The sequence below is a fragment of the Apis cerana genome, linkage group LG7 (assembly GCF_029169275.1).
Source record: "Apis cerana isolate GH-2021 linkage group LG7, AcerK_1.0, whole genome shotgun sequence".
NCBI classification, from domain to species: domain Eukaryota; kingdom Metazoa; phylum Arthropoda; class Insecta; order Hymenoptera; family Apidae; genus Apis; species Apis cerana.
In genome coordinates, this window is record NC_083858.1 from 9,183,321 (window position 1) to 9,207,620 (window position 24,300).

Below are 24,300 nucleotides of genomic sequence, written 5' to 3' on the forward strand. Positions count from 1 at the left end.
CTTTACACGACGATATCTCGGCAACCGGAAATCGTATCGGGATAAATGAAAGAGCGTTTTAAAGGGCAAGGTTCCGCGTTTCTAATGGTTTTTCATTGATTCACCAGGGATCATTATCTTCGAAGTTATAGCGATTCAAAGTTTTCCTAATTTTAATAGAATTCGATCGGGACAAAAGATTAATAACGCAAAATTTTCTTCCGTCAAGCATCACGTGAATCGGATTCGTTGATTCGAAATCGATTGATTGGCACACCGACCTCATATCTGCTGACCCGTTAAGTCAAACCCGGACATTTTACGTCTCTAACTTAGCATATAAGTTTCCTCGTACACGACTACGTTACATAAATCGTTACAATGCCTCCCCGCTCTGGGAGGAAATCTCTGGGAAACGTAAGATAAGAGGGGGACGATAAATTGTCCGCTATTGGAGAAACCTCGTATATTAAAAAGCTATTAAGCGTTGGATATTAAAGAGAGTATCCGTTTTCTGTCTCTCCTTTTTTTTTTCTTCCATGCCTTTGAAAAATAATTATCGGAGGGAAATGCAACTACCGTGCCACGTTCAGACTTAATCGTTGGAATTAAATTCAAATCGCAAATTTTGTATCGATTAGATTAGCTACATGTAATATATTTAACAAATGGCACGAACTTTGAAGAGAAACGAACCATGTTTTGATCCTTTTTTTCCTTCCTAAAAATCAAATCTTCCTCTTTTCGCTATCACTGAAAAAGAAAGAAAGAAAACTCGATCGAATATCGAATCGATACGTTTATGGATTTTAAGAAGGAAGAAAATCCATCTGTTACCGAAAAGAAAAGAAGAAGAGAAAAAGAGAGGAAAAACACAGGAGCAACAAACTCGCTTATTTACATCGTTGAATAAAATACAGGATGATATTTCAACGAGAAAGTTCGTCTGCAGTCGCATCGCCACTGAAAATATAATTATCTCTTGCCTTTTCACGCCATTGACCATTTAAACGCGTTAGTCGGTTGTAAGCGTCAAAAGCATATTATTCGTTTGAACCGTGATACGCGGTTGAGCCGCGTTTGCTCGGATACACAATTCTATTTAACATTATATATATATATATATATATATATATATATATATAAACACATGCACACCGATGCAGAAATAAACTAAACTTCCTCGTCGAATGCATGAATAAAAAAAATTCGAGCGTTCATGAAAAAAAGGAGGAAGAAGAAGAAGAAGAAGAAGAAGAAGAAGGGGAAACGTTGGCGGAAAACGAAGAGAAAAAAAAAAAAGAAATAAACATAACTCGCTGCTCGAGCTACTAGCATGATGATGCTCGTTCCACCGTGCTTGCACAGGTGCAAGAAAGAGACGGATGATGAGAAGAAGTCGGTGTCCTAAATTTAGTAGCAGTCGCATCGCTCTTTCATAATTAAAACGCAGTACGCGCGGAAAGTACGCGTGCAGAGGGTTCTGAAATTCTTTTTTCAAACTTGCTCGTCCCACTATTAGATGAAACTTTAATATCCCGGTTCAAAACATCAGACCTCCCCGTATCGTCATATTAAAAAAAAGTATGTGCACGTGTTGCTCGACACGACGGTTGCCCCGTGGTAACTTGGCTTAACAAACCGTTAAGCCGTACCTCTTCCTTCAACCTAAGACTTTAAGACTGTAGGAAAGAAAAGAAAGGAAAATGGAGGGGAAAAAAAATCGTTATCCTTTTTATATTACAGAACCGGCGGAGGCAGTATGCTGAATGACGTCAACATCTCCGCGATATTGGACTCGTTCTCCGTCAGTTACGATAAAAGAGTAAGGCCGAACTACGGAGGTGAGTACGGGACACGACGTTTATAACGTATATCTTTTTCTCTCTCTATCTCTCTCTACCTATCTATCTCTCTCTCTCTCTCTCTCTCTCTCTCCTGGCTATCGATAGTCTGATCATTGGACCACACTCTAATATATGTGGTAGAGTCGATATATCGTGAGGCAAAACCGCAATCGCTGTATAACTCTATCCTACTTAAACTGCCAACTAATTAATCCAGTTTTGTCCAGGCTGAAAAAAAATGAACGGCTCAACGGCCTCTGTGTACATGTATATCCAGGTATGAGAGAGGTATATCGTTTTATCCAAAGTTTTGCCCACGATGTACGATCTTGACTTTTTTTTTTACTCGCATATAATATACCCCTACGCTTACTCGTCGCATTTCCGATAGTCGTTGCACGGACTGGGCGTGAGAGAAAAAAAAAAAAGAGAAGAAAAAAAAAAAGATCCCTCGTCCCGCAGCGAACGAGGTATCCAGGTATTCGTTGATACGAATTTATAATTTTACGAATCTGTGACAACGATAAAAGTTTCGAGAAAGAAAAGAGAAGGGAAGAGAAAGAAAAGGGAGGAGAATCGAAAGGAAATCTTGGTGGAAGCCTCGTTCCCTGCGTGCACCGTGTACGAATATATTCCAACCGTGTGCTTGGGATGAAGATTCGATTCGAAGTGGCTGAATGTATATCCGGTGCTGAAACGTTTTCCCCTTTGATAACGAACGAAACAAACGGATCGTTAAGTGGGGGAGGAGGGGGAGGTGGGAGAAACGAGCGGATAAAGTTGGGATCGATTCGAGAAGAACTTAAAATATCGGGGGAGGGGGAGGGCGTTTTTGAAACGCGGGTTTGAGGGAACGGGCGGATAATGAACGAACGGGGGAGACCGTTTGTTGATCGGTACGTGACAAAGGGATGGAGAAGCGCGACAATGAAGCGGGGGAAGGGAACGCTTGGGGAAATATTTTCGACGCTTACTCCCTCGTCGCGGCCGATACAGAAAAGAATATTCGGAGGGCGAGGGCTCGAGTGGAAACATCCGAAAAATCCTCAGAAGCGAACGACGAGTAATTCGTTGTTTTTCTCTCTTTCTTTCTTTCTTTCTTTCTTTCGATCCAGTAGTTTTATTGCCTCCACTCGTGCCCGATTCCCCCGGGGGGAGGGGACCGACGACAAGCTTTATCCAAGGGGGAATTACGTTTACGTTTACGCACGAGGAATTAAGCGTTCGTACTCGGGATTATTGCGTTGATATCGCTGCAATCTTTTTCTTTTCCCCAATAACGGATATTTTTGCGCGCCCTTTCTCTTCGCAAGACGCGATTCTATAATGGGCGCAGATTAAACTTCGCATCGATAGAAATTTTATTGGAAAATTCACACGTTCTATCTTAAATCCTTCCGATCGTTCTGTAACTTGTGCTCACACAGAAATTATATTCCATTCAGTTAAGAGATCAGCCTTGATCTTAAGATTGATTGGTAATCGTTGGAATGTACCAATAGTTGGATCCTTCGGATGGTTTCGGAAATTCTACGGGTGAAAAAGGGAAAGAGAATACAATTTTGCTCACTCGTCCCCGCGTAACGTAACGCCTTGGCAAAGTTCGAGATTCGGGCCAGCTGACGACCGAAGGAATTTGTTTACGGATCGGCCGCATTTCAATTGCCGCGATAAAGTCGAATTTTCGAGCGGCCTCGCGGAGGCAGGGCGGGGCTGGGCCGCTTCGATAAAACTTGGATCGATGCTGGGACGCGGCACGGGTTGCCACGGGTTACCGTTAACGGCATCTCTCCACTCCGGCCACGCTCAGCCGCACAGTTCTTCACCTTCGATTACAATTTCAACATTGATTCCATCTCGATTCCGAATTTCCGCGCCCGATACGCGCCGGAAAAAAAGAATCTCGTGGGTGGACGAAGGATGTTGATGATCGACGGATGATCCATGCAAAAGATGCCTTGACGTTGTTGCATCTTGAGATTAATTGGTAATCGTTAGAACGTACCAAAATTTATAACGGGGAAGTAGAGAGAACGCGCTATATCAAGTTTTATTTACTTCGTTTTGGTACAAGTACGCGTCTAATAAGTAATAATATATTAAGTCAGTTTTCTTGATATGCATTCAATTTGGTGAATCTATGAAAAATAAGGCGATAAGTTGAAAATTGATCGAAGAGATGCACTGTGGAATTTAAAGAGCAATTAGAATCGGGGGTGGAATAAGAAATCGATCGATATTCCGAGCTGTCAATCTAACGCCTCTAAGAACAGTTAATCTATTTCTGATCAGTTCGATCGGTGAAAAGCAGAAGCTGTTGGCGAGTTCTTGTCAGAGATCGATTCTTAACGGGAGGTGTGACTCGATCGGTATTCAAATCAGCCGAACAATTAACACTCGAATTAGTCGAGGGCCAATCGCTGGTCAACCAAGATCGGAGCTTCAAACAAGAAGCTAATCAGCTCCCACTTAAAGGATCAAATCGAACGATTCATAACGAAAATTATTCCTTTCTTCTTGCAATTTAAATTTTCCTTGGCACGTTCGATTTAAACTGCATATTTTCCCGCAATTTTTCTTCTTTATCTCAGGAAATATTTTTTATAAACTCTCCAATTATTTAACAAATTTGATCAACTATCAAGAAAATGATAAGCTAAAAGTACAATCGTTTTTGTATTCCCTGTAAAAAAAACAGTCGAGTCTCCCGGCTGGTTTTTCACGAGTTTTCGTTCGAGGAGCAATCGTAGCAGGCTACCAATTTCAATTCGATTCGATCCGATCTCGAACGCGAGGAGGGGAGAGTTGGCGACGAACGCCGCGGCTAACGAGATCGTTCCGGGGGGGGGAAATTTCGTAGGATTCTGGTCGCGAACGTGAGGTGGATGAAAGGTGAAACGGTAAACAGCAACACGATTTATTTATTCGGGAACGGGACGTGCGCGTTCATTTTCATTCCCTGCCCGTTTCCCCATGCTGGGACGGTTCCAGGGCCGACTCTTGGCGCTGGCCGAGAGCCACGTTGACCCACGGAGGCGTGCCCACAATTGCGGTTTCTTGCTCTTTTCCCGCAGGAGACAATGCCGTGGGATGCTCCCCCCAAAAGTGTGCCGACCGCGCGAATTACTCTACCGCCGCCTCCTATCGTTTCCACCCTTGTTTTCCCCGAGACGATCGATCCTCTTGCTATTCCAGCGTTTATAGAATCGAACGACAGGCCCACGAGATTCCATGAATATGTGTTTCGAAATAATCCTTCGAAAGATATTTTTAGTTGATGCGAATATTTAATGGTAAAGTATCGAAAATTTATTTATTTATAAGATATATCGGAACGAATTAGAAGTTAGAAAGTACATACCGTGTTAGCTCATTTCTTCTTCTTTTCCAGACACTTAGAATTCGAATTTCAAATTTGATCTCAAATCGACGAGGTTCTCAATCCCAATGTTAAAATGTTAAAAGAGAGGAAATTACCTTTCACGCCTCGTATATCCATCGACGAAGCCGATTATCTTAACCCTACGGAATAAGAAGGGAAAAACTCGTATGGATTGATCCGCGACGCAGGAATGCGAAATATCCGTCGTAAATAAGGAAGCCTATCGCGGAATTTCATTCGATACCCGTTATTTTCCTCTCTCTCCCTCTCGATATTTCTCGTCCAATAGAATGCATTATAGCCCGCGTCTCGAATTTATCGCTGGCCAGGCAAAAATGCCTATAAATCCAAGGAGAGAATTTTCAATGCCCCTCTTACTTTTACTCGGCGCCTCGGAATCGTATCGGTTTCCACGGTTCCCCGTTCGAATCGTCGATCCCTCCATCTCGAGGGGGGAGATGGAGAGCCAGGGCCGAGGATTCGAGACAGGTTGGATTTACTAGATCCCGGGGAATACGGAGGTTTTAACATTTAAAATTTAAATGGCCACCGCTCTTTCTCGAGACGGGATAAATAGATCCTCCCTGTGGCTTCCACCGTAACCGGCCCTCATTCGATATTCTTCTGGATAGATTTCTCTCCTGCTCGGTTTTTAAGGTAAAAAATCTATGACAACTGTGCCTTCCTCTCCTTCGAGTTTTAATTTTTTTTTCCCCCCCCCTGAAACTCGTTCGTCGTTCGTCGCTGGGCTCGGTGTACATTTAGCGAGCAAACAGAATTCGATCGATGAGTGGCTACGTAATTCGATATAGTTCAAGGACTGTATGGTGCAACGATGCGCCGTTGGGTGTTCGTTAAACCGCTGATCGATGATGGGAGGGCGTAAAGATTCGTTGTTGTTAGCTGTAACGATGTTGCGACGCCGAGTATCTTCGATGAGACTTTCGATGTACGTGTGTATCGGTTCTTAATAAGGATGGAATATTGAGAGGCTGATACTGAATACCGATCGTGATACGAACGATAAAAGTAATAGAACGGAATTGATAGAGTGGATAGAGAATGCAATTTTAATTTTCGTTTAGGAATCTTTCGTCTAAATCGCGAAATTGATAATGGTAATTAGAAAGATTAGCTCTTGTTGCAATTATTTTGCTAATAAATAATAAAAATAACGTCAATGAGATAAATTCTTTTTCCTAAAATAAAATTGCCCCGTTGACCAGTGTGCGTTAGCTCCGCATTTTTGTCGCTTGTTCCCTCTCTTTTTACTTTTTTTTTTTTTTTTAACAACGCCTCTCTTGGCGGCGATTGGCCGGGCGAGGTAAGCCATGCCGACGCATTTCAATTAACTACGATACCACGTTCGACCGCCGCGTTTTGCAACGTGTACACCCGTCATTGTGAAATATGCGTCCCATATGGAACGTGGTACAGGGTTTTAAAAACATTCCAGAAATGGAAACGAAGATATATATATATATATATATACACGATTTTTCTCCGATCTCAAAATTCCCGCGGAATTCGAGAGCAACTCCTCGGAAGAATATCGATAAATTCGAATAACGAGTTTAATTCTGCAACGAGTCGAGAGATGCGTCGAATTCGAGCGTGAATAGCGTTATAGTTAGGATATTTTCTAACAGAGAGAAGAAAGAAAGACACACGATCGAACGTTTCAGCACCGCGAGTCGGAAGTGTATCAATGGAAACGGATAACCAAGCACACGTGTCAATGATCCTGGTGGTCCTCTAATCGAGAGCAATTACCACTTTCAGCGATCCATCCGACGTAGCGATATATACCTACATGACATTCCACACTCACAGTATATATATATAAAAAAAAAAAAAATAATAATAATAATTCACGAAATGAAACGAAAAAAAAAAAAGGAAAAAACAAAAATAATATATATATACCATACATACATGTGTATTTAGATAATATACCGTAATGAGAATGATAAGATATAACAATATAATAATAATAATAATAATAACTTATAACGATCAGTGAACAAAAAAAAAAAAAAACAATGCCATAGTCACCCCATCGTGTAACTTGTCCGCGGCCGGAAACGGCCGACTCAGTCTGACTAACCTTCGATTTCAGGTCCTCCTGTCGAGGTGGGCGTCACCATGTACGTCTTGAGTATCAGCTCGCTATCCGAAGTGAAAATGGTACTATACCTCCTAGGTCTTACTCTCAGTCATATACGCTGAAAATCGACTTTATCTAATATCATTTTCGATCATTCGACTAAAAAAAAAAAAAAAAAAAAAAAAAAAAAAAAAAAAAAACATTCCCCCCCACCCCACCCCACCCCATTTGCCCGAGCAACCACTTCTCTTTATCAGTGCCCGTTTATAACGAAACAATCGTCGATTGGCCGTCAATCGTTATTGATCCACGATCTTTCATGTACATATACCGACACGATGCACATACACACATACGAACGAATATGAACATCCATCTATATATATATATATACATATATACATATATATGTATATATACGAAGACACGTAAAACACGTAAACACACTTATACATATATATTACGCACACTCTCATGTACACTTACAACGTGAGTGCATGCACGCGCACAGGAATGCAATAGATTCTCCTTATGAAGCTCCTTCGTTCCTTGTCGCTGGCATAACATATTCGAAATATCATAGCTGATAGCCTTTCCCTTTCACGCGAGCGAAAGTAAGTTGGAAATGCTTGTATTTACAATTTTCTATGCTCGAAATAAGCGAGATACTTCAGGTATCGCGATCGATTTGATGGAAAAGATGGCGAAAATGACGACGAATGGAATTTATGGTAATTTATTTATTTCTTTGGGGATTTTTGGGGAAACGCGTGTACCGCGAGTAAAATAACTGGAATAGAGAGCAAAGTTAAACGCTGACGGTGAGTATTGAACCTTTTTTTTTTTTTCCAAAGCTCGAATTTGTATGCATTTGTATGTATACACTATGAATGTGTATGTATCTTCATTGTGTTTGCATCGTATTTTAGAAAAAAAGAAAAAAAAAAAAAGAATAATCATCATGATGCGAATCGGAAACAAATGTTGCGAGTTTAAAAAATTTCTTAAATTTAGCGAAAGATACATGATTAGCTTTCTTAGATTAGATAGAATTAGAAATACGTTTACAGCATGGATAGAAGAAAAAGTGTTCAACGCCGATCACTCGAATCCCCAATATTTGCCCAAACCTATTCCAGTTATTTTATTCGCGTATACACATTTATAAAAAAAAAAAGTTGCGAAAAAAATATTACCCTTTTACACGTACCCTACGACAGACTCGAACGCAACTCCCTTCTGTATCGAATTTTCCAAGCGACATCCGATACGCGACATCCGATCGCCGTTTCCTTTCAAAACCGATGATCGATCATCATCCCGAAAAGAAAAAAAAGAAACCCCCCTCCTCCTCCCCGGAATAAACTTTCGAATAACCGGAGGACAAAGAAGCGTTCCAAGTTTTAAATACAATTTTCCGGATTACTTCTCCGGATTGGATGTCGGCCGATCGCGCAATAACGTCGCCGTGATCGATCGTGAGACGTGCACGAGATAATCGATTAATTGCAGCCCGACCACGGGAAATTCGTAGGTTTAATCCGGTTCTATCGCGAGGTGGAGGAAAGAGGAGGGGAGAGGAGGAGGCGAATAGGGCGTTCGCTCGCCCGTTCGTTCCCTCGCCCCCCGCGAGGGCCGATTGGCGTTCCGTCGATGAAATTAGTTCGGTTGCCGTGCACAGAATCGCATCGCCTCGGGCCGTGCGCCTCCTTTGATCTACTCCTCCTCGAGTCGAACACCCTCGCGACACAATCGTGTAACGCGATTACGATCGGAGACCGGGCCTCGTTTCGGTGTACAACATTCCGAGACGCCGGTCGATAAACGAATATCGACACGTATCGATGGAACGGATTGATTTTAACTCTTGGGATCTTTTGAAAGAAAGGAGGATATGTTCGTTTATTTTGTGGTAAATGTTCTCTCTCTTCTACGTAGGTATTTTTTTTTTCTATCAAGTTTATCAAACGAGAGTATCCAACGGATGGTAATTAAGCTTCCGTTTGTTTGGCTTTTTTGTTTTTTTTTTTTTTCTATTGACTTTCCTGAATTTTTTATTTTATATTTGCGCACCGCCGAGAGATTCGCTATTGATTTTATCTTACCGAAAAAGTAAAAATACATAACGGCGAAATTGTTGTTTCCCTCGGCTCGTAAACAATAAAAATCGTTCCCATTTCGAGTTGCAAAAATACGATGCGATTTTCACTAACCTTTGATATTTGTATAATCGAATGATATATCTCGCGATAAAATTTACACGTTCGAGCGGAAATTTTTCTCTTTTTTTTTCAAATTCTCCTTCGAATCACTTTTGCGCTCGCAACGAGCCCAACCACGGTTCAATAAAACCGCATGAAACCGTAAGTAGCGAAGGTGTAATATCGATTTGCAACGAGGCAGGCCAACGAAACTTGGCCGAAAGGTGTGATGATCAGCTTGATTGACATTGCATTAAGTCCGCCTGGTTGCCATGGTAGCGACTCGACTGTTAACGAGTTAGAATTAATTAATTGTGCGCGTGCATGGACAACAACAACAGATACCAGACACCGGGAGAACACGAAGCCATCCTCGTGGGGCGAGAAACCACGAGCAGTGTGTAACACGACAAAAAGAAAAAAAGGAAGAAAAAAAAAAAAAGAAAACGAAAACACTACACCAAAACCGATACCAAAAATGGACAAAGTACTATTTCACGTGTATGAAACGATCAAAATGCTCGCAATCACCAAAAGTAGGCTACACTCAGAAAAAAAAAAAAAAAAAAGGAAACGATCGAATTGAAAATCGTAGATAGAGATCGGCTCGTGACAATAGTGATCTGGCCCCGTGATATACGTAGTCCGATTGGATGGTTTGTATCTGTTATTACACGCATAGTTTTTAGATGAAGCACAAACAAGTATCTATTTATTATCTTATTTTTTTATTCACTATCTCTCTCTTTCTCTCTCTCTCTCTCTCTTTTTCTCTCGTCGAATCAAATGACGACGAGATAATGAGTACTTATTACTTACTACTACTACTGATTTTTTTTCTTTTCCTTTGCATATTGTATTTACATATACACACACATATATATATATATATATATGAATATAAGGCCTGATCTTAAGTTTTTCCGAGTGTAGACCAAGTTTATTAAATTCACCACTGTCTTTCGCTTGTTACTTTCTTTTTTTCTTTTTTTTTTTAGCTTTTTTTTAGGCTGGTCTGCTCTTGCAACGAAATTATTATCACGAAATTATTACAAAAAGAAAAAAAAAAAGAAAAGAAAAAGAAGAATCGCGATCACAAGGATGATAACGACGAACCTCGTTGTGTTTCCTCTCTAAGTAGAAATAAATAGTATCTTGTTCAATTTTGGACTCTCTATATATATATATATGAATATATATATTATATATATATTACATTATACGCACGAACCGTCCCGTTTAGACCATTTTTTTTTAGACTATGCCTAGCTGCTATGCCGCGGTTGCTAAGATGGGCTGCCCGCCTGCCACCAATTATATTATATTATATTATATTATATATCTCTCTCTATATATATATATATTTTATTCCGCCCGACAATTAAATACCCCTGTTGCCCCTTTTTTTCTGCCCCCGCCGCCGCCGCCGCCGCCGCCGCCCGCCCGCCCGCCCACCCCCTCGCCCCCGACCCCCATCACCACCGTTCACCGTTCACACTTCTGTCTTCACACACCCCACCCCCACCCCCACCCCCCTGTGTCTGACACCGCACGTATCACACGTTCGTTCTCGAACACGAAAAAAAAAAAGAAAGAAAAAAGGGAAGGAGAAAAGACACCACGTTCACACAGTTGATTCCGTACGGTTGAAAAAGAAAAAAAGGGAGGAAAAAGAAAGGAGAAAAGAGATATATATAAAAGAGACGCGATTAGAGATTAAGATTGAGATCGCGGTGACAATGAATCTTTCTCCTTGAGAGTATATATAAATACGTGTACGCTTCGAGAGGAGACGAATGAAATGAGATTGAAATAAGGAGAGAGAGAGAGAGAGAGAGAGAGGGAGAAGGAGAAACAGAAGGAAGAAAAAGAAAGAGTTACGAATGATTGTGAACGGAGAAAAGAAATAAGAGATAATGCGACGAACGTCGACACACCGCTCAGGGGGGATGGATGGAAAAGGTGGATAGAAAAGGAAAGAGACAAGAGAAAAAAGAGACGATTGAAAAAACATATAGAATAATTTTTCGAAAAATATTATAGATTTGTCGCGATTTGATTACGTACGATAACTCGGTACAACAACGCCGCAAAGCAGAAGAAACTGAAATCGTGTGAAGGAAAAGAGATTGAGAAAAAGGAAAAGAATGAAAACGAAAGAGGAAATGAAAGAAAAGACGATAACAGTTGACGATGAAGTAACGTCATTTTGACTCAACGCGTGACTGTGATGGGTGTGTATATATATATATATATATGTGTGTGTGTATATGTATATATATATATATATAAAATAATTGTATATATGTATATACATATACATACATACATATATATATATATAAAAGAAGTCAAGTGTAAAAATAATTTTTCTAGCTTGGAAAGACAACGTAGCCGACGAGTGCTGTTGAGTGATTTGGTTCCGTGCAGGGTGCGAGCTCTCTTCGACTTGTACGCTTGCATTTTACCCCTGATTCGGCTCGAAAAAAATATATTCTCGAATGTAACACACATTCCCCTCCCCCCCCTTCAATTATATCGATTTAATACGATGGAAACTATATATACGCCGCATAGTTCCTCCTAGTTCGTCTTCCGACACACGAATCTCCCCCCCTCCCCCCGCTCGAATCAGGGGTAACTCACGAACTTAACCGTTGTTCCACAACGTACACAATTGTCACAATATTGTACGGTATAAGTTAGAATACATAGCGGATAATCAAAGCGACCAAGGCCGGATGGTTTTGTTGATTGCAGGTCCACCTGTGGAGGTCGGCGTCACCATGTATGTCCTCAGCATCAGCTCCGTGTCCGAAGTGTTGATGGTACAGTTTGCATTCTCAAACTCATACAGAACTCACAACGAACTCAGCCGTCCGTTTCATCTCTTTTATCGTTACTTATTATCCCACCCACCCCCCCTCCCCCTCTATCTTCGCTCGTGCGTGTACCGTCGCGCGTTTACTCCCTCCCCCGCCCCCCTCCCCACTTTTTTTCGTCCACCACGTCGCGTTGAATCGCCGATCGATCGATCGATCGATCGATCGACCCAGAAACGAAATTCGAAGCTTTTCGAGCGCGCCGCTCATCCCACTATGCCGCTTGTTTCCGATTTTGTTTGTTTCGCGATTATCTAATCCGCGCAACGAACGTTCAACAAATATCCGTATTCGTTGGACGCGTGAAATTCGAGCGAAAGGGCGGTACGAAGGAGACGCGAGTCGTACATTGTAATAAATATTCGTGAATATTGATTCGTTCGTTGTCCAAAAAGAAAGGGGAAAAAGGAAACGATGATGCGAGTCATTCGCACCGGTGGCGTAAAGATTTCGAGAGAGAAATGGCAAGAACACGAATGTGTCATTTCACACGCGCGTCGAAATCTCGAGGAATTCTCGGCTCGGTTGCAAACGTGCGCCAAGAGACGCATAGGCATCGCGATCCGCGATATTTATGTTGGCAGCAAGGGGCATATTGGCACGTATGAACACACACGTTTGCATATATATGTACGTATATGTACGTATATATATATACACCTGTATACACGGCCGAACAACGACACACGTGGGGGGGAAAAATGGATACACACGTGCATACACACACACACACACACACGTACGAAAAAAAGACATACACACGACACACCCTACACGGATGGCCTACTAACCTACGTTTTTATAGCTCGTCACAGCTGTTTGGTTGGCTGAACTGTTACAAGGGAACCTTGCTACGTTCCACAGTCTTCGCAAGATATATTCTTGTCCACTTCGTTTATGGTTTATGGTTGACTCGTTTAATTCGATTTGCGATGTTCTTTCTTGTTGCATGGCCCTACCCGCAGTGCTCGAATCGGCGACGAACGGAAACGGACCGTTGCACTTTGAGGGGAGGGGGGGGGGGGACGAAGGCTCTCGAAAAAGAGGAAAAAAGGGCAGGAAAAAATTCGTTTTTCGCGTTTTTTTCCCTCCCTCGACTCGTTTTATCGCGCGTAGAACGGATTTACATGGAGGGACGAAGGCAAACAGCAGTATTCCAACCTTTCCAGATTCGAGAGAGTGAAAAATATCGCAATTTTGTCCAAATTTCCGCCGATTCTTTTTCCTTTTTCTTTTTTTTTTTTTTTTTCCGATTCCTCCGAACGAAGCTCCAAGTGAACGAGTCGCGATTCGAGCGCTGCAGGCCGCACATACGTTGAGGCACGCATATATACGCGTAGACGTACACGTACTTTTGCAATCTCTAGATGTATACGTATATAAGCGTGTATACAGCGTCACGTATGATATGTATATATATATATATATACACCTACGTATATACAGATATATATATATATATACTATATAAATATATAATATATATAAATTTTCTTTCTCAATATTTAAGATACGTATATATAGCGTAATCATATATGACGTATTGTGTATTGCGTATACTCCTGTAGTATTCAAAGATGTCTGTTCCGGTGTCTGCAATCAGTTTCAAACTGGCGCGAAAACTGGATCCACAAAGACGAATTTGGGAATCGAGTAATTCCAATTTCAATAAAATCGCGATTCTTCTTCGATTCTCCTCTCCGTGGAGGGGCGGGGACAATAAATCGAAAGGAAAAAGGAGTGGAGCATTTCGGGATCCAGGGACGCGAGTTTGAGAGCTGAATGCACGAGGCTGGACCCCAGGTGTTGAGCCCTGTGCGGAAACCAAATCAAGTCGACACTGTCACCTGGGACGTGACTCGCGATTTTTACACCCGTTGGCGAGCCTCCTCTTCGTACCTCCCTTCCTCCCTCCCTCGCTTTCTTCTCCGAACGGAAGACTCTATCCCGAGGAAAGTAGCCAATTTTCCTATCAATTTGCCGTCCCCTTTCATCTTCCCTTTCACAATTTCCGCAACGTTCGTCGAGGTCACTCTCTCTCTCTTTCTCTATCTCTCTCTCTATCTCTCTCTCCTCTCTCTCTCTCTCCCCCGTTACCCAGATTCTGGACATCGCGTTCATCAGACGGACGTTTCTCGGGTACGACGAACGGAAACATGCAAAGGAGGAGCGGAAACAGCGGCAAAAGAGAGAGTCCGTGAAACAATCGAACGAGATATAACGATATTCCCCCGCTCCCCAAAATCCCTGCTTCCTTCCGGCCAGCCGACGAACGCATAGAATATACGATAACGAGAGAGAAGGAAAGAAGAAGAAAAAAAAAAAGGAATGGAGAGCAATAGGTTGTTACAATCGAGATTATATAATAAACGCGTCGATAGATTATCCATGCATATAATTTATATTATATTATATGGATATACTACGACACCTGTTTTAATTAAGCTAACGTATCGTTGTCAGTGTGCGTGCGCGCGTGTGAGTGTGCAGTACTTGCTTCTGGTCGCTATGAATCACGATCCGCCCTTACACACATTCCAATATCATATCGATATTGATGCGTATGTTCGTGCGCTTGCACAAACTCACGATAATCCACGCACGCAGGTGTGCAGCGAGATTATGTGCACGCAGAATATCACCACTGGCCGAGGATAGCACAATGTGAAATTCACGTTGGGCCGAGCACCGTACTTGCCTTCCGTCATTCATCGTGTGTATATATATATATATATACATACATCGCTGCTGCGTTTCTCCTTGCGTTTTTCCCCCTCTCTTTCTCTCTTTTCCAGTTTCGATTCGCTTGCGAGCTTCCGCTTTTGAAACCGCTTCTCTTACTCGCTCGCTACATCCACATACAACAGCCTTCCGAGTTACCCGTGTCACATAGCCGCTAGTAGTTTCGTATTCCTCTCTATCTCGATGTTCACCAAACGCTTGCCCGCGCCCCTTACCTGCTCCCCTTCCCGAACTCTCTTCTCTTGCCAAGAAAAAGTTTGCAAAGCGTCCTTAGATAGATACACTCGAAGCGACGTTTCCTTGCATCGTTACGAGAGAAAACGTGATTCCGGATCCGTGTATACGCGTCGAGAAATATATATATGTACATTTCTTTTCTTTCCACGATCCACGAGAGATAGGATCACGATCGTAAGGTACACGTGAGATTGTTTCGCGGGTAGTTTCCTTCTCTTAGGATCGAGTTGGATATTTAATCGATGGAGCATAAAAGAGGAGAGGGGGAGAAAAAACGTAACGTCCAGTGCGCATCGACCGCACTGCGCCTGGAGAAACGCCAAACGCGGGCAAAGCACGCCGCCATGACAACTTGCCGCCCGAAGTGACATCAACGCCGCGGATCACAATTGTGATACGTTTCGATTATAAAATTTTCGGTCCCTCCGAACGTTGTAGAAGACACTCGTCGATTGAATTGGCGACTTTATCCGCGTTTCTTTTTTTTTTTTCGCCTCGCGAAAGAAGCAATACAATTTTGCGATACACGGCGGATATATCGAAATATATCGCGAGATGGGATCGTTCCGGGCGAGTGCCACTTGAAGGGGAAAAATCTCGTGCGCGTTGCAAAAGTTACTTGTCGTTGGATACGCACACATGTTGGTTGTGTTCGTTGGAAATTTCCTCGTGTTTGATCACAGTTGTAACGGGAGATAATCCGATATCGTGTTCTATCGCTCGAAAAGTTGAGAATTACACTTATAACTCATAAACGAGTTTGGATAAATCTCGACAATTTTCATTCTTGACGACGATTTCAGAGTTTAGTTTCTCTCTCTCTCTCTCTAAATAAATAAATAAATAAAACGATATTTTTTAATTATATTTAAACTTGTAGACAGTTCTCCGTGAAAATTTCTTCGTCGGTTACACTCTTCTTATTTTTTTCGTAAATCGTGTTCACAGAAATTTAATTTTTCGAGAGAATCAATCGTGTGTTTCCTCATCAAATAGATTCAAACAGATCAAATCATTCCACGTTTTTGACTCGAGGGATTTTATATAATTTAGTAGGACTAGAGGTCTCGTCATTCCGTCACAACAAGCAGGTTTCTTCTTCTTCTTCTTCTTCTTCCTCTTACTTACGTCTTACTCTTACCAACGTCACTCTCGAAGCGGTATCCAAGTATCGCAATAGCATAAATCCTTACGTTTATCCGGCATAAAACTTTCCGCGCTTGAAAACGTCGCAAAAATATCGCGGCAAACGTATACAATGTCGATGACGGTGGTAAGCGTCGCCTCGGGTTGAAATCTTTCCAGCATAGCATTGGAGTGAGTGTCAGCCGTTATTGGAGCTGTAAAATGTCCAAGTTCGGTCCTAAAGTTTCCCGAATTTCTCTCTCTTTCTCTCTCCCCCTTTCCTTTATATATGTATATACATGTATATATCTCTTTGTCCCCACTGCTCCCTCACCCAACAAAATTTCACACCTATAACGATCGTGAAAATTCCACTCGTACGTTTGTAATAGTCGTAAAAATTCTCGATGTAACATCGACGGGGGATGAAGTGGAGAGGAGGGAGGGGAAAAAAAGAGCGGAAATTCGCTCGCAGAGAGCGTTGGGAATCTACGAATTTATGGCGACAATTGTTATTTATCTTGTCGTAAAACCCAACGATTCTCTCTCTCTCCCTCTCTCTCTCTTTCTCTCTCTCTCTCTCCCTTCCTTTTGTCGCGCGACCGAATCAAAACCATTTCTTCCCCCCCTTCTCCCCTTTTTCTTTTACTCTTCGCTCAATTCCTTTCGAAAATCATGTATCTCCGCGCGACATACTCGCCAAGCGTGCTTCAGACGAAGGTGTGTCTCACGTTTATCGCGCGTGATAAAAGGGTGGAGCTTAGAGAGAAGGTAAACGCAATTTGAGACAAATTGGGGATCTGTTCAATTCGGAACGAACGAGATATAATAAATCTCGAGATAGATAGATAGATAGATATTGTTGTTCACGTGGAGAAATGTACGTGTGGAAATGTGAAAAGGAAAAAAATGGTCACGGAAAAATGCGAAGATCGTATATATATATATACATATATACGTATACATCGAATTCTGGTACGAATTTCGTCGGCTAACTAACCAAGTTCCGATCAAGCGAAATTATCAGAACAGAGGCAGAGAAGCGAAGATCTCGTTGCGAAGATCAGTTTTAACGATCCACAAAAAAAGATGTTGTGATTATAATTCCTCTGATTGTAACGAGTAAGGTCGTGATAATAATAATAATAATGATAATGATAATGATAATTCGAAACGATTGGGACGAAGGAAAACTTGTCCGTTGAAGCAAAAGAATTTCATTTCACACTTAAAAGTTCCAACAACTTTCAGATCCTGCCGCATACCGTTGTGCATAACCACAAGTTTCGAAGTTCGATTAGATTATAAGTATTTATATAACATTAGATAACATAAGATTGTCACTTCGCATAGTGCATAATAAAGGCAGTCGCATGTTGCTTCGATAGCAATTTCGTAGCATGCTTGCACGTTGTAGTACGTTGTAGTACGTTGTTGTGCCCAAGTAACGATAGTCTGTGTATGGAATACATATAATCACCATATATATATACACGGTCCATGCACCCTAACCGCTTTCGCGTGTACACACGAGTTTACCTTATTCGCGTCGCGGTTTCCCCCCGACTTCACTGAGATCGACCACGTCGACGGATATCCGATCCGAGTGAATCGATTGAACTTACCTTATCGCTCGAAACTTGGCAGAAATTATAAGAGATTTATTTTTGGAATTTATCAATTTTATCCGTTTCATCAGGAATCGAAACGATAAACGATATATGAAAAGAAATCGAAGATTGACCGTCTTTTTTTACAAGATTACAGAAAATCTAAATTTCAAAATATAAATTGATTTATTACCCTCGGATTATTACCTGCGCGTCAAGATTTCCCAAGGAGATTGGATCCCATCACAGTCTTTTATATCTCGCCCTTTTCACATCTTTTAATCCTCCAAGTGAAATGCAAATGCGGATCGGTTTACGATCGATGCATTACTCGTCTTTGACAAGTGAACTTTTAATAGAGTCTTGGCTGGGCGAAACTTTGACCACGTTTCAAATGTGTAATCGCGCCCCACTAATAACAGCCTAATCAAGGAACTTTGATCTCGAATAATAAATCTAGCCCATCCGGATCGGATGATTACGCTCCAACCCTCCTCCCCCTGCTCTTCAGTCACTTAAACTTCCTTCGTGGGAAGGAGTGGACTTCGCCTCGAGTAAGTGGAAATTTACGAAGGATACAACGTTTGATGAATTCGCGTCATCCCGTCCATTCGTTCGATGAATCGCACGATCGAGTAATCAAAGTTTAAACGACGAACCTTGAATATTCGAGGAGGGTCGTTCTTCCGCCCTATTCCCTTTAAATTACGCTATCTTCGCCCGTTAAAACGATGGCCACTTTTTTTCAAAATATATTAAAACCCGGATTTCGAACCGTCTCCTTGGCATAAAATTTTTCAACCTTTTGAAAAATTCCATTCATTGAACTCGGACGAGTTCGTAAAAATTCCGATCCTGAATTCGTAAGTCGATTTATCGGTAATGATAGAAGAAGTGGGAAGAATTGGGGAGCAGAGGGGAGGAGAGGAAAGGTGTATCCGCACGTTTTGTTAAAAGACCGTGGAAGGAGGCTGCGAGAAGGAGGATCTCGATAGATAGTTAGGCGAGTGTTCAAGTGGCCGATTTAACGCGTTACGATAACCACGACGCAAGATTATCGGAGTGTTTCGTCTGTCGACGTTCACGATCTCAGTTCTGCGTTTCCCCTTCCCCAACAATCGACCGCTCGAGACACATTTTTATCTTGTTCCGATCGCGCCGCTTCACATTTTTTCTTTTTTTTTCGTTTCCCTCCCTCTCGTCGTTGCCGTACCCCGTCGTTGTCCCCCCGCGTGATCGACCGGCCCAATATTCCGCGCACAAACAAATTTTTCTCCCTTTTTTTTATTTTTTTTTTCAATCTCGCGATCTTCCTCGTCGTCTCTCTCTCTCTCTTTCTCACACACTCTTACTCTATCTCTCTCTCTCTCTCTCTCTCTCTTTCTCGCGATCCCTCTGATAAAAAGAAACAAAACACACCGAACCTTCTTCCTTCCGTGAGCAAAGAAAAAAAGAAAGAAAGAAAAGAGAGACAAAACGATACGCGCGAGAAAAAACGGAAAAAAAGAAACGTGGAACAACGTGTTGAGATACGTTAATTAAAAACGTATTATACGAATCGGATAATGCAATCGATGCCTAAATCTGCACCCGTTTCTCTCTCATTCACCCGACGCGTTATTTCCTTCTCTTTCTAACGGGAGGCAAAATGAATTATCACGCGACGCATTGTCCGCATCCCAGTCCCATTTCTCGATTCGAACGCGATTATTCAATTTTTCTTTTTTTAAAAAAATAAACGATACGTGTAATCGATATAGCGTATACTTCAAACGTTCTTCCACCCTTTTCTTCGCGCTATCGTACGTATACGGAGTACGTATTGCCATTCAAGGGACTAATGAACGCGCACGTGTGCGTGTGTGTGTCTCGTACCAGGACTTCACGCTGGATTTTTACTTCCGGCAATTCTGGACGGATCCACGGCTCGCGTTCAAGAAACGAACGGGGGTCGAGACGCTGAGCGTCGGCTCCGAGTTCATCAAGAACATCTGGGTACCCGACACGTTCTTCGTCAACGAGAAGCAGTCGTACTTTCATATTGCTACCACCAGCAACGAGTTCATTCGTATTCATCACTCGGGAAGCATCACACGTAGTATACGGTGAGTTGTCTACACGTCAATCTATCCTATACACGCGTTTCTCTACGTGTAAATTCGAGTGAGTATTTTTTTTTTTCGTATGTTATTAAGATTGATGGAAATTCTCGAGGTAAAAATCCTTCGAAATCGTATATATAAAAGAATATATATATATATATTAATGATAATAAGAGTATTTTCTATATAACTGTAAGATGGTCGGTCGAGAACAGGAGCAATAATTTCTGCAAAGACGGGGGGGCGTGCACGTTCGATATTTCACGGGTTTGGACTACGTCAAAAGTCTTCGAACTTTTTCGTAGTAATGGAATATATTCTCTGGCAGGCAACGAGGAGGCGCGATAAAACTGCCACGTTCAGACGCGATTTTAACCCCGTTTCGATACCACGTGCCGTCTCTAAACAGCTCGAGAAAGCAGTTGTACACATACCTACATCCCAACCAGGACAAATTTGTTCGGAGCGTCGTCTCCAACCCCCCGCTTCCTTCCGCGCCCCTTCTGAACGTAAAGTGTTCTGGTATTAACGCTATGTTCGGGTAATATAACCTTTTCCACTCTTTACATATCGCAATCTTTCGGATCTCGAGATTCGAAGACTCGAGGAGGGTGGAAAATGAAATTGAACGGATAAATTGAACGCTCGTCCTTTCCTAAATCGTGAAATAATTAAACTAGATTTGGAATTATCGCGAATTGTTCGTATTTGTTTTTACGAGAATCATCATCGAAATGGATCGAGTTTATCGTCTAAGTATACATCTAGATTCTTGCGCACAAATTGTTCCTGATGATGTCAGGCGATTATCATTTTTGTTATCGATTTCACGAGACGAAATTAATGTTTTGTGTCTGTTCCAGTTTAACGATCACGGCATCGTGTCCAATGAATCTGCAATATTTTCCAATGGACCGACAGCTCTGCCATATCGAGATCGAGAGCTGTAAGTACGCACGTGCGCGTGTATAAATGCATACATACCGAAACGAAAAGTGACGATCTGAGAAAAAGTTCGACACCCTCGCCTCCGTCCACTACTAACACGAGAACATACGATCCAAATTCAATCATCGGAAACATCAACAGTGTCGATCTTACGAACCGGCGATCGACGCAATATTTTTCCAGACATCGTTTTTCTTCCGTTCGAACATTCATTCGCGCGAAAGTTGAGATATTTTTACGATGATGCAAAAGGAAAGTCGATTGCCGATTCATTATACTCAACTGTACATCGCTTTCAGATGAATCCTTTTTCAGATAAACACTCGGAAACACGCTTCTGTCGTGTCGACATTAACGTGAAGGGGAAAAAAAAAATAAGGGAAAAAAAAAACTTGAGAAAACCTCGAAAATATTCTTCTTTTTTACACGCTCATACTAACGAAATATCGTTACCCAACAAACCTTACAACCCACCCCCTTCAAACGCGACCGACCCCGCTCTCTCTTTCCACACGAACTCTCTTCTCCCACATCCCACGAGATACACGATTCCTCTTCCGTATTCTATTCTCTCTTCTCTGTCTACCTCTCCTTCTCTGGCTATCTATCTATCTATCTATCTATCTAACTATCTATCTATCTGTCTGTCTGTCTGTCCATCACTCGCCACTTTTACACGCTCACTAACACACGAATCAGTCGCACGATCCGCGACACCGTCGTGGATCGTTTTCATCCACTCACTCACTCACTCACTCACTCGCTCACCAGCTCTCGCTCACTCTTATTGGGTTTTCTATACCGTTCACGATGACTTTTATACTATACGTCATGGCATCGTGAATGCAACGCCGAGCCGGCCGCGTACGCCCCTTTTCGATACAAGCAAACTGATCGTTCCATCGGACGGGAATTTTTCACGTGTTCGAGAAAACTTATTTTCCACGAATCAGGAGCTCAATAGAGGGGTAATTGCTACATTCCCTCCCTATATATAAATGTATACGTACATCTCGAATGGTTTCGAAGAGGAAAGGACGCGCGCGGCTCGGCAACGAGGCACCAGTGTGCGAACAACAAGAGCACCTTGACGAGAAGCGTTCCGCAATGGCAACGAGATACGATCGTCTCGATGCAGTATATATCATGCAATCAATCCCCCGACTCTGTTGACTCTGTTCGAAGCACGAAAAGAAGAAACGAGTCGATCAGACACACGGCTCGAGCAGACGTGCCGCTGCGTTATTTTTTTTTTTTAGGCTGCTAATAGTGTTGTTTATTATTATTATTATTATTACCCACCAGAGCGTAGAGAACGAAAGGTTAAAAAAAAAGAAAGGAAAGGCGAGAGACGAGCTAACGCCCCTGGTAACACCGTACCAGTGTACGGTGGCGCACGTGCGGGAAAACACCTGAACCTGACCACCTTTGCGTGGGTGTAGATGCGGATCTGTGTGCGTTTGAACGAAATGGCGCGAATGGATGCGTGTGCGTTGTTGTTGGCGAGCTCGCGCCGTTGATTATCACTGCTGCAAATTGCACACGCGGTCATTGGCTGTGCGAAACCGAAAGAGGATGCTCTTTCTCTTTTTCCAGTCGAGATTCTTCAATCTACGACAACTCCATTTAATTCTTAAACTTACTCGAACGAATCTTTATAGGAAGATATCTATCTCTAATATCTTTAGGCGAGAATGAAAATTATTCGTAAAAGAGAGTTGCTCTTTTCTCCCCCGAAGGATATTTTTTTCTTAACTCGTGAGAAACAATCTCGAAGTTTTCTTCGACTCTGAGAAACTCAAGGACTCGCACTCTTGGAAACAACGATTCGATTATTAATTTGTAATTCAACTCGGGTCGTTAAATTTCGACGATCGTAAAATTCCTTCCCAACAACGCGGATAAATAAGAGCGGACAACGAACGCGTCTGGCAACGAATATCTGGCCGTTAAATTGCAAACGATCGGGGGTGTACGATAAAACGATAAAAAAAAAGAAAAAGGAAAGAAAGTCGTGAAACGCATCCGGTGCCTTTGATTATACCAGAAGTCTAACGGAGATTGGTAATCTATACGGCGAACAATGGAAAAAGTTTCGTTCCCTAACTCGCCCCCCTCGCCAACAGAGATCTATATTAAAACTCAGTCGTTCGCGGGACGATACGACGAAAGGCCGGCGGAAGTCGGGCGGTCGAGATATCAAAGTAACTTGACCAACTTCCTTGATTAGTTTCGCGGAGAGAAAGCCGGATCCCGTCGTCCTTAATTGCTCCACCCCCGGCCTGAAATTATTACCAGTCGTTGGAAGTATTTCTGTCCCGATCTGTCGCGCCTTTCCCCTACCGCGCAATGGTAATTAATAACGATTAATATCGAGGTTGATGCTACTTACGTAAATGGCAGGAGGGAGGAAGGCCTCCCTCTGGCATCGAGGGTCGAGCAAACATTCGAGTTGCTGGCGAAACGAAATAAAATCCCGCCGTTAAGTGGCAATAATCGAAACGAAAAGGATAGAATCGATAATCAATTATTAATTACGTGTGACGGTCCTCGAATTATCGTTAAGTAAATTGTTGTGTTTTTAACTTGTATTATAAAAATCTGTTGGCCGGGATAATTGTATCTGTCGAGAACGCGGTTCGTTAAATTTCGAAAATTTAAAATGGCCGGCTCGTCGCCAGATTGTTCGCGTAACAATGGATTAATCTCGTTACGCGCCCGCTCGTGATTGCGTTTAATGTCGGGAGAGCCGGTCGCAGCTTGGATGGAAAAAATAAATGAATAAAAGGAAAAGAAGGATTTGCTATTTCGCAGGCCCTTTGTTATCGAGCCAATTTATATATATTTTCGCATTACGTTTTCCAACGTAATCGTGTTGTTACACGATCGTGAAAGTATCGTGGACGTGCAATTTGCAGTAACATCGAACGACAGTGAGCTCGATCGTGCAGAAGCACGGTCGGCTCGATCCACACCTTGTTTGTGCGGATATCGAGCCGGCCGACGTTTACGCAACGAGGACGTAGACGCATGTGAAGGAAGAAAGAAAGAAAGGAAAAAAAAAAAGATTGAAAATGCGGAAAAGAGATTATTCTCGTCGAAGAATGATTCGAGGAAAGAGTTTTCTTGCATCTTTGA

The 24,300-nt window shown here is 42.3% G+C and overlaps 2 protein-coding genes across 25 annotated transcripts in view; one reads left to right on the forward strand and one right to left on the reverse strand.

The window, feature by feature from the left end:
* Nucleotides 1-24,300, reverse strand: part of LOC114577732 (uncharacterized) — a 444,442-nt gene that overhangs the window by 397,442 nt on the left and 22,700 nt on the right. For 3 of the 11 annotated variants that reach the window (XR_009830535.1, XR_009830534.1, XR_009830541.1), the window contains one exon: nucleotides 7,316-7,433. The exons of 7 other annotated variants lie outside the window; for them this stretch is intronic. The gene's annotated coding sequence lies outside the window, so the exon portion shown is untranslated. Of the gene's footprint in view, nucleotides 1-7,315; nucleotides 7,434-16,278; nucleotides 16,718-24,300 lie in introns of those variants that run through there. One more of the 11 variants, XR_009830544.1, reaches the window with a different exon arrangement.
* The window catches only part of LOC107999294 (gamma-aminobutyric acid receptor subunit beta), an 81,795-nt gene that overhangs the window by 36,324 nt on the left and 21,171 nt on the right, over nucleotides 1-24,300 (forward strand). For 8 of the 14 annotated variants that reach the window (XM_062077109.1, XM_062077112.1, XM_062077113.1 and 5 more), the window contains 4 exons: nucleotides 1,726-1,823; nucleotides 7,328-7,395; nucleotides 19,991-20,217; nucleotides 21,078-21,160. In XM_062077109.1, the coding sequence (XP_061933093.1) occupies nucleotides 1,726-1,823; nucleotides 7,328-7,395; nucleotides 19,991-20,217; nucleotides 21,078-21,160 (476 nt within the window). Of the gene's footprint in view, nucleotides 1-1,725; nucleotides 1,824-7,327; nucleotides 7,396-12,276; nucleotides 12,345-19,990; nucleotides 20,218-21,077; nucleotides 21,161-24,300 lie in introns of all 14 variants that reach the window. The other 6 variants (XM_062077110.1, XM_062077115.1, XM_062077119.1 and 3 more) reach the window with 1 other exon arrangement.